The 11,811-nt window shown below is 35.1% G+C and overlaps 1 protein-coding gene across 1 annotated transcript in view; it reads right to left on the minus strand.

Moving 5' to 3' along the window:
- LOC150094215 (glycine receptor subunit alpha-2-like) overlaps positions 1-234 on the minus strand; it is a 54,713-nt gene extending 54,479 nt beyond the window's left edge. Inside the window, exon 1 of the mRNA XM_090412423.1 lies at positions 104-234. Coding sequence (XP_090268549.1) covers positions 104-234 — 131 coding nt within the window. The remainder of the gene's footprint in view (positions 1-103) is intronic.
- Positions 235-11,811: the final 11,577 nt, after the last annotated feature.

Raw genomic sequence — 11,811 nt, forward strand, 5'->3', positions numbered from 1 at the left:
TTTTGCGTTGATCAAACCAGCTGAACACACAACGAACATTTCTTCTTCGTTGCTTTTAAATCAATCCGCTATCCTTTTTGTATATATCAACAAACATCTTTACGTCTTTTTAAAATCAATATTAGATGTAGCACCACATAGTGGCACCGCTGGATAGCTATGTGACAACATTCCTGATTCAAGTTCAGGTACACGTTTACTTTCTAAATTCTGTTCAAGTACTAAAACACGCATCGCACACAGCTTACTTTTAATGTGCAATCGAACGGCACGGTCGACTTTATTATAAAAGCTAATGATGTAAAAGTGAAAGATTAGATTTCGATTTTTATGCGTGTTGCTATATTAAAAACTCCTTTCCTTGCGTTTCTGTTCATTTAATTTACACAACCAACAACTGAAATGAGAGAACGCAAATACAATGGGAAAAAAGATACACACGCAACAGGGAGGGAATTGCTTTCTAATGTTCTCAAAGACGTGGTTCAGATTTTAATTGTTTAAAATCTCGGTTTTATATTTATTTAATATTCGAACAGTTTTTCTTTTTCTTGGAAGCCTTTATTTTTGGGAACCTCATTATTGATATATGAACAGATATATGTACCGACATCCTTAGGTTGCGGTTGTTTTACACATAGCTGCGAAGAATTCCCACACAAGATGCGCAGCACTTTTCGCAGCTGTGCGAAGAGTGCTGCGCATTCTTCGTATTTACATTACGATCTAATGACGTGTTTTTTGTGTATTTTAGCATATTTATATTTTTACACATGCATTTGGAATTTCTGAAAATAATAAAACGAATTATAATAAAGTAATTTTCTGTACATGCTTTTCTCCAGGCAGAAAATCCTCAACATTTCGACATTCCTAAAGAACAGTCTTTGCTGCTCACAAGTCTACATCAGATTCTGTGTTCTTGAAACTACTCTTTTCAAGCTACTTTTTCTGTCTATTTAAATTACTTTTTGCGAGGGTTTTTTTTTTTTTTTTGCGAATTTAGAACTATGAATTGAACCTAGAATTATGGTTATATGACCTTGCTCCATCACTTGTACAAGTCTGTGTTCTTTCGTGAAATCTTCTGAGGAGGTACTCATTGAATTTGATTTAAAAAATGTCGCATGCCATCTTTTGAACAAGAACATTTAAACTTTCCTCCCTATCTTTGTAATTAACTTTTAATTAACTGGAGTCGAATGTACTGTATAATAGGTCCCGATTTCTTACTTCATTATCCACACAGTTCCACGGTGAATATATTCCAGTGTGTGTGTGTGTGTGTCTTTTTCCCTTATTTATCGACTATTGTTAGACTTTTTATCGCGTCTTTTTTTTCGGATCCCCGCTTCATTATGGAAGCGGGATCGTGCAGGCGGTGGCGATTGACTCCGCTTTGTAGTAGCGAAGCATAATGCATTACCATGGCATTCAGGAGAGCATAGTATAATTATATATGCTCTGCTGAATGCCATGGTAATGTATTATGCTTTACTACTAGAAAGTGGAGGTAATCGTCACCGCTGCCCGATCATTGCTTCCATAATGCTGAGCATGTAGCTACAGACATAATAAGCAATACTATGCGCGCGTTTTCATGATTAATCACGATGTTCCAACTTGTGTTTATCCAATTTTTATGGCTTTCATTTCTTAATCACGACAATGTCAAGCACATTATGTTTAGAGTGGATGCAAACTTTTTTACGGTACGGTATTTTAATAGTGTAATCTATTTAGCACCAAATACCAACAAAATGGTTCGAGATAAGGAGTGGTGTGAGACAGGGTTATGCAATGTCTGGTATACTATTTAACATGGTCAGTGATTAGATTGTGAAAAAAGATATAGATATAAAAAGAGGAATTAAATCGAATTTTATATCACAGCTGGAAGATCTAGATTATTCTAGATCTAGATTAGAAAACATGGTTTTGAATATCATTGTACACTGATATACAAGCAAAATCGGAAGCATTGCATAAAACAGCTGAAAAGTTTGGTCTTAAAATAAATATAATTAAATCAAAAGTTCTTAAATTGAACAAGCAGGTGCCACAAAGAAATTAAAATTGATCAACATTCAGTAGAAGTTAGGAATTTTGGAGCTAATGAAATATTGAAGGTGGAACTAACAGGTATATAATACAAAGATTGATAAACGCAAATACTATACTTCTTTTTAACTGAATTGAAAATGGAGTAATATATGTAAATCATTCAAATAATATAATAAAACCTAAATAAAAATCGTCAATAGCAATGGTAATACTTGCTATTGACGACTTTGTCAATATTATGTCTCTTGATCCATATTATTATATGGATCAGAGACATGGAAACTAACCAAAAAAAGCAGGAATAGAGATTAAATAGTTTCCAAAGTCTTTGCGTAAGATGTTAAAAATATTTTGGATCCAACGATGAATTACTATATACAAACGGACTGAGCAAAGAATTAGTAGCACAAGACGGAAGTATCGGAAAGTAATGGATCTCAGCCTTATGCGCCATGGGACATGAAGAGCATAAGAAAGTAATTAGTAATCAAGTAACTCTAAGAAATCAACTATTACATTTCTTCTCTATTTATAATATTACTGAAAAAAGTGACTCCTGAGACCTAGAATTTTCATGGCAGGAATTTATTAAAAGCTCAATCAGTATCACACCTTTCAAAATCAAATTCATTCTTTAGTTGCAAATATACTTTCCCCACTCAGTCAAATTCATTTGTTGTCTCTATCGCTCCTCTAATGCAACAAAATCACTCTGAGCTCTTTAATTTCATCTCCTTACTCCTTAGAAACTGATTTTCCTCCAATCCCACTTTCCCAACAACCAAATCATCCTCCTAGGATATTTTAATGTCCACAACATCAACTGGCTTTACTCCTCCAGTTCTACATATTTTGCAGGCAGAGTTGCTGAAGCATTTGCCGTCACTAATGACCTTACACAACTTGTTCAGATGCCAACCAGAATCCCCAGGGTTGGGGGGTGAAGTACGGCCTTCCAGCCCAAACATATTCACCGAACTTATAACTAAAGTAATCCTCACCGGCATGGAAACATACATTCCCCACAGTACTCTGATCTGCCATTCCCTAACTAAACTCTGGATTTCCAAAAGATGCGCTTAGGGTGTACAAATGAAAAACGAAACATACCATAACTGGCGCAAATCAAGAACTCCATCCTCCTTTAGAACTTATACTTAAGCGCGAAATAGATGCAAAAAAATCAATGATTACTAAACAGAGTTCAAAAAAGCAAAAAGCAGAAAATTATCAGCCCGTCCAAACGGCAGCCGAACCTTTTGGTCTTTCGCCAAAGCAATCGCTCATAACTTCTGTCCAACACTATTCCCAACCTATCACACCCAGAAGGCTTTATTGCATCATCACCTACAGAAAACGCCAATCTCCTGGCCTCAACCTTTGCTTCCAGTGCATGCATAATTGACAATGGTAAATGTCCCCCAACCTCTCCAGATGCCCAACATACAATTCCCCCTATATCCTTTTGCCAGAAAGAGATCAGAAAAATACTGTCCAAATTAGACACAAAAAAGGTCTCCTGGCCTTGATGGCATTCACATGTCCTGAAAGTTTGTGCACCAGAACTGACTCCGTCTGTATATACTGTCTTACTCTACTGGTATCTATCCCACAGCTGGAAATTGGCCTATGTTCAATCCATTCCCAAGAAGGGCGACAAGTGACTGCCATCCAACTACCGACCTATCTCGCTCTCCTCAGTCCTGTCAAAAATAATGGAAAAAATCATCAATTCCCAACCCGTACACTACCTTAAAGGTACGCACCTAATAAACGACCGCCAGTATGAATTCCGTAGCTGCCGATCAACAGGAGATCTCGCATATGTCACCCATCACTGGGCAAATGCCATGGAGAAGTTTGTCGAATCTCAAGTGATTGCACTTGATATCTCTAAGGCGTTTGACCGTGTTTGGCACAAGGGCTTACTAAGCAAGTTGCCATCGTTTGGTCTGTCTCAAGACGTCTGTAGTTGGATTGCCAGCTTTCTGTCTGTACGCACACTATATGTGGTGGTGGATGTTTCCTTATCATCTCACCATTCAACTAATGTCGGGGTTACACAAAGTTCTGTCCTTTTACCAACCCTCTTCCTGCTATATACCAATGACTTATTTCAGCCTCCAACCCAATACACAGTTTTGCAGATGGCAGCACATTTCACTCCTTCCTTTCATTTTATAAACCTTACTCAACACAACTCACCTCAACCTATAGAACATCAGCCACCACCACCGATGGCTTGGAGATCAGTTCTGATCTCCAAGCCATCCTCCAATGGGGTTCAGAGAACCTAGTCAATTTCAATTCTAATAAAACCCAGTTCTGTCTTATTTCTCACAACAAAGAACCATTTTATCGCAGTATTACTTTCGACAACATCCAGATTTCGAGACAAGATGAGATTCTTCTTCTTGGAATTACCCTGACCTCAAATCTCTCCTGTCATAAACACATCACAACTATTGCATCCTCAGCTTCTAAAAAACTAGGATTTATCTTTCGCTCAAGACGTTACTTCACCCCTGAACAGCTGCTAACCTTACACAAATCACAAATCCGCCCAACCATTGAATACTGCTCTCACATATGGGATGTGGTCCCCAAAAGCTCCTTCAAAATGCTTGACTCAATACAGAGGAGAACAATTAGACTTATTAATGACCCATCTCTTACCACCTAACTCCCCCCACTTTCGCACAGACAATTGGTTTCCGCAATATGTGTATTCTACAAATATTTCCATGGTAAATGTTCATCTGAAATAGCATCAATAATTCCCTCACTTAGTACTAAGTTCATTGGGACACGTGCAGCTGCTGCTGCTGCTCAACATCCCTTCACAGTGCACCTTGAAACCCACAGAACAAGTTTCTTTTCCTCCTCCTTCGTCCGTCGAACTGCTGTATTGTGGAGCAGTCTTCCCCCTGATGTGTTTCCCAATGAATACAATATGCAGTCATTTAAATCAAACGTGAACAAGCATCTTCTCCTTTCCCAACCCACTACCCATACACGGTACTAATGTACTATAAGTTAATCAACCAACCTCTCGTGTAAAGACTCAAAAAAAAGTTTCTCTTTATTATTATTACTAAATAATTATAGAGAATATTTAGAATTTATTTTATTCCATTAATTATAAATAATGCTTATCATATCTTATTTCTTTTTCTTAAATTTTTGTTCTATTGTTCATTTTATTCTTTCTTCTTTTCTTTTCTTTTCTTTTTCACTCTGTTTCATTCTATGCCATTCTGCCAATAATAATATATTACTTATTTTACACTATGTTGACAAAAAATTTGGACATCTTACGTGCCATGCAAATTTTGAATCTTACCACATGCAAATATTCAGGAAGTGTCTGTGTAAATCTGGTAATAAAAGGTAGCAAGTGCTGCATGTTTTGCGCTGTACTCGATTTCAAGTACTACGTTCAACTGAACTACAGATTTTCAATGTGGAATGGTAGTGGGATGTCACATAAGTGATCTTTTTATCCGTGATATTGCTACCCGTCTCAGTATACCGAAATTCGCCTAACATATGTCATTCGTAGATGGAAATGTGATGATGCTACCACAGTAAGAATATCCTTTAGGAGGCTACCGACACTCACAGACCGAGATCGATGAGCTATGTCTAGGAATGTTCGAGCATCCCGCACGTCATCAGCGGTATACCTCACAGTCAACCAGGAAAACCTACAGAAACATCTGTTAGCATTAGAACTGTCCCAAGAGAGTTGCACGCCTTAGGTTACCACGGCAGAGTTCCTGCGAACAAGCCACACACATCCTCAACGCTAAACGACGTTTGAACTCGTGTCTTTCACATCATTCCTGGACTAGAGATGATTCGGAAAAGAGTTCTGTGGAGCAACAAATCGCGCTTCCAAGTGTTTGGATCTAGAGATAACCCGGAGAACGGTTCTGGCAGGACTGCAACATTCTAAGTCAAGTCATTACTGAGCCTCCACCAAGTTTGGTGGAGGTTCAGTAATGCATATTGCATTTATTGACTTTGAAGAAGCATTTGACAAAGTTAAAAGAAACATATTATTTAACATATTAAAAGAAAGACAAATATCAAATAACATCCTAAAAGCTATCACAAGTATATATGAAAATAATCAAATACAAATAAGATTAAATCGCGAGCTATCATATACAAGAGAGATAAACCAAGGGGTTCGACAGGGATGTCCCCTCTCAGCAACTCTTTTTAATATCTACTTAAATGAAATAATAATAAAATGGAGTAAGAATTTACATCAAGGAATTAAACTTTCACCTCATTTCACTTCATTAAACTTTCACTCTCCTCTTTGCAGACGACCAAATAATAATTACAAATTCTGAAGATAACTTACAGAATGCTATTTTAAATCTAAATCAGATATCCAAAGATTATGGTATGATAATATCAACGGAAAAATCAAAAACTATGGCCTTTAAAGGACAAGATCCAGCAAGAACTAAAATAGTAATACATAACAAGATCTTATAACAGGTGAATTCATTTAACTGCCTAGGATGTATGATCACATATGAAAATGAAAAAGATATAAACGTAAAAATTGCAAAATATTTAAAAATAACAGGTGTAATTAACTCTATATTTAAACCAAACCTAGTTCAAAAACAAACCAGGCTAAAAGTATACAATACATTAGCCTTACCGGTCTTAATGTATGGAAGCGAAATCTGGACAATAAAACAAAAAAACAAACAAAGATTAACAACAGCAGAAATGAAGTTTATGAGAAAAACTGCAAAGTATATCCTATTTGATCACAAAAGAAACGAAGATATTATGAAAGAATTAAACCAAGAACCATTAATTGAAAAAATTAAAAAATATAAACATAGATGGATGGAACACGTTCAAAGAATGAAAACAGAAAGATTACCAAAACAAGCCTTAAAGTACAAGCCATTAGGAAAAAGAAAACCAGGACGTCCTCTTAAACGATTCAACGATGACTTCTAAGGCCGGAACAGGCCATGCTAGGCCTAAATCCTTGATACGTATGATGATGGATGATCGCAAAAGAAACGAAGATATTATGAAAGAATTAAACCAAGAACCATTAATTGAAAAAATTAAAAAATATAAACATAGATAGATGGAACACGTTCAAAGAATGAAAACAGAAAGATTACCAAAACAAGCCTTAAAGTACAAGCCATTAGGAAAAAGAAAACCAGGACGTCCTCTTAAACGATTCAATGATGACTTCTAAGGCCGGAACAGGCCATGCTAGGCCTAAATCCTTGATACGTATGATGATGGATGATGATGATGATGATGAACTTTAATAAGAAATAAGGTTGTGAATTTATTAAACTGAATTATTAAATACCCCGTGAAATAATATAATAAAATCCTTGTCATGTATCCATTTCCATCTGTTCATTGGACATCAACAAATGCCATATGGTCACTCAGATGCTCGGTGATGTGCCACAACAGTCCTCGCCATGTGGTCCTGTTGTATGCTTTTCTAGAGGCTTCATTTCTCTGAAGATTAGTCACTCCAGACTGATAGGCACTGTTTATTTTGCGCCCTAGGAAAAGTTTACAAGTGCGCCGCTTATTTCATAAACTAAAATATTTCTAATTGACATTAAATAAAATAAAATTGTCTTTCAGGTTAAATTAATAGGGCTTTTTTATTTTCTTTTTTAATTAATTTGAAAATTCTCTGTTATAATTCATTTACCAAAAAAAAAAAAAAAAGTTATAAAATACCGAAATTTAATATTTTAAAATATTAATGTTTTAAAATATTTATCTTAACCGAATTTTAAATATCAGTAAGTTCAAATCATTTAGGTAAGGAACAAAAAAAAAACCAAGAGTTAAATAGTAAAGTAGTGTGTGGGATAAGGAAAAAAAATCGATACCTAAATCATATATCACTATTTAATTTTGATATTTTAGTAAAGTATGAATAAAGCACAGCTTGAAGTTTTGCGCCCCTTCATGGCTTGCGCCCTAGGCGGTTGCTTAGTTTGCCTAAATGGTAGCGCCGGCCCTGCAGACACGCCATCCATCTCATTGACGGTCTACCTCTCCCTCTTTTCCCAAGAACTTTACCTTCTATTATTGTTCTGAGAAGTCCTCTTTCAATCCTTTCAATGCGTCCAAAGTATAAAATCTTACGATTAACTTTCTTCTGTCAATATCCTTAAGGAGCCTTAAAATTCTACTGACCCTTTCTAGCGCCCCCATCCATTCGTCTGCCTTTCAGTATTGATATCCTCAACAAGCCTTCTGTAACAACATCTCAAAAGCAGCTATCTTTGTCATGTAAACAATATTATTATTAATTAAGGAAAATTATACATTTTTCTCTGGAAATAATGTTCCTTTTAATATCTTGAATTCAAATTTGTAATTCGATATTTGCGCGTTTAACGATCGAGCACAAAAAATGAACTTATGTTCTCGTTTTACATGTCATATATCAGAATTAGAAGACGTTCATCATGCAAAACTGAAACAATTTTTTTCGTGCTTAAATTATACTCGGAAAAATTACTTCTGGAAAGCAATTTTTATGGACCTAGGGAGAAAATCTATAAAAATAGCTTCGTTTCCAGAAGCAGACTACTTATTGGTGATCTCTGCTTAGAATTTTTGCGCCAAGTCATTCATATATACTAATCATAAAAGTCTTAGAGTAAGCATTATACTATTATTTTGATATATGTGTGTTTCAATAGATGTAGTCTCTGCTTTATTGACGGGATTTTAATCATGAATCGTCAAATAATATCAGTGTTATGTCATTTGTCGTAAAATATAAATTGTACAATATAATTAATTTCATATCTGCTGCCCGAGAATGATTTCCAATCTAATAATACGGAGGTCGAGCCTGCACAGCTCTCTTCTCAGGTGTATTATACCATCAAATAGACTCCGCTGATGCTCCATGGAATTTTTAATTTTATGCCTAAGGATTATTACTTCTTCCTATATTGGATTTTATTTATTATGACAATTGTTTCTGCTTTGGAACATTCGCTTATTTTTTAATGTTCGAATAAATTCAGGTTGTTACTTATGATATATTTAAGGAATTTCATCGAGTTTGTCATGAAGGCTTTTTAAGATCCAATCTTATGGTTTACTAGTTTGCTTTTGGTCGTCAGCTTTTATCTATATCACACACCGCATGTGAGAGTTAACGGATATTTATTCTCGTTGAATGAACACTGTCAACCACATGGTTCTGTTTTGTCATCTACTCATTCTCCTCCATGTCAGTAACCACAAATGACTGCAAATCTAGTCTATAGTTTTGCTAATATATACTGTACAACTCTTGTTTTTATTTAATAAATCTGCACTATACCAATAAATAAAGTTGTAGAATAATATAATTTGTAATTTCAATTACTGATCTTCAAACTACTGATCAGTGGAATTTTACGATCGTATTAACTTCTGCAGGGTAGAGCTAATATTAACTTCTGTAGTTAAATATTATATATATATATATAATATTTAACTGACTAAAACCCGAGAAAGTATAACAAAAAACTTTAATAAATCACGAGTAGTTTCATCGGGTTCTAGTCAGTTAAATATTAATTTTATAAATGTACATATCCCGAGTCAATCCTAATATCAATATATATATATATCAATATATATATATATATATATATATATATATATATATATATATATATATATATATATATATATATATATATATATATATATATATATATATATATATATATATATATATATATATATATATATAATACAGAGAGCGTTCGTCTTGGATAAATAAACATGATAGTTTTGGTTACTTACTGCTCCAGTGAACTTTTTCATGATGGTGGCATTTCTGCGGTCTTCCTGAAGCGTCTGATGAGTTATCTGAGAAGGATATTAGATGGCCGTGGTTTTGTGTCATTAGCCACCACGGAAGCCAGGTTCGATTTAACTGTTTATATGCATGTGCATAGATCCATATATAAAAAGATATAAGAACTTTTTTTTTGGTTAGCGTCTAGAAGCGAGTACTCGCACTCACGGACAACCACTGCATGTGGCTCTTAATCTTTTTGAAGGGGGGGGGGACAAGGTGTGTTTGTGTCCTTGTACGGTGTTTGAGAGAACTTCGTCATTTTTTTTTTTGAGCAGTTTCTCTCTAATTTTCCATCTCACTATAATATCTTATATACCACTCGTCTCAGCTCTCTGTACATCCCTAGTTTTCTGTTATCAAATAGCAGCTGTTGATCATGTCAGGTATGCTGAAACTCTGGATTGCTTTTCTGTCGTGATTATAATATTTATATGTTATGTAGTTTGTTGACGGTGGTCTTGTTATTTGATATGTTTCTTTTTTTCTTTTGTAGTTGGGACTGAATTAGTGTTTCAGTATGACTGTATAATGGCATAAGTGTTTTTTCCCAATTTGTGTAAGTTGTGTTTGCACCGTTGTGAATGAAGAATATGGCCGTGTCGTCTGCTTATTGGAAGATATTACTTTTTGTAGGGGAAATTGCTTAATATTGTGTGTGTGTGTGTGTGTGTGTGTGTGTGTGTGTGTGTGTGTGTGTGTGTGTGTGTGTGTGTGTGTGTGTGTGTGTGTGTGTGTGTGTGTGTGTGTGTGTGTGTGTGTGTGTGTGTGTTAAACAGAATCTGAGAAAGAACAACCCTTGTGATACTTCACAGATTACCGGTAACTCATTGCTGCCCTAATCCTATAGTGTGATCTATTTTCTGTTTTCCATGTATGCTTTGAACCACATTAGTAGAGGTTCTCCCATTCCGATATATGTTAGTTTGTTCAACAAGATTTTGCGTGTCAAAGCTTTCGCTATATCACTAATAAAAACAATTAATGCTATTCTGTTTTTATCTAACACATCGTTTATTATGTCTGTAAAATCTTCAAGGAGCTTTGTTGTTCCTTTATTCATTTTGAATACCATATTGTGGTTTTCTGATAATGCGGAATTTTTATACGGTGTGGAGAGTTTGCGATACACAATGCGCTTCATAATTTGTTGATTACCGGCAATGTGTCGATGGATCTGTAGTTACTCATGTTTCTTTTTCCGTGTTTATATATGGGAGTGACTAATGCAGTCTTTAGTGTTCCAGGTAAGTATCCAGTTTCGAAAACTATTTAATTTTTAATGAGACTTTTGATCTATTTCGTCTATACCTTTTGTTCGGGTTCATTTGATGAATTGCAAGTGATAGTTCTTTGTTGCTGTTGGGAACCATATTGACTGAATTGCCTGTGGTCGCAGTAGAGAATATTTCTTTGTGTGAGGGGAAAAATGTTTTCTGCAGCTTTTGGAGAGAGTTCACAAAGTGCTAATTAAAGTGTTTTCTAACTGTTTGAGGTATTTGGGATCGCACGCAAAGCCGTGTTTTATCTTTTCAGAGACGATGGATTTCTGTGTATTGTCTAGTATCTCATGCTAGGTATCCTATATGTCGCTCTGAGCTGTTGTCTATTTGTTTCTATAAAGTTTCTTTTAGGGGGGTTTAATCTGTGTTATTGGTTATTCCGTTTTATGTTGTGTTCTTCTTGTAATACTTTATTGTTAGGCAACGTCTTAAGAAGTTTTCATAAGGCATCTTTTCTTTGTATATCTATTAATATGTTTTCTGTTACCCATGGATTCTGTGTGGTTTGGGAGCATATTTTTTATTTTTGTTATAGCTTGTTATATATTTTATTAAATGTAAGTTTATGAT

Source organism: Typopeltis vanoorti, chromosome 22, assembly GCF_054136105.1.
Source record: "Typopeltis vanoorti isolate ZY-2024b chromosome 22, IOZ_Tvanoo_1.0, whole genome shotgun sequence".
NCBI lineage: Eukaryota > Metazoa > Arthropoda > Arachnida > Uropygi > Thelyphonidae > Typopeltis > Typopeltis vanoorti.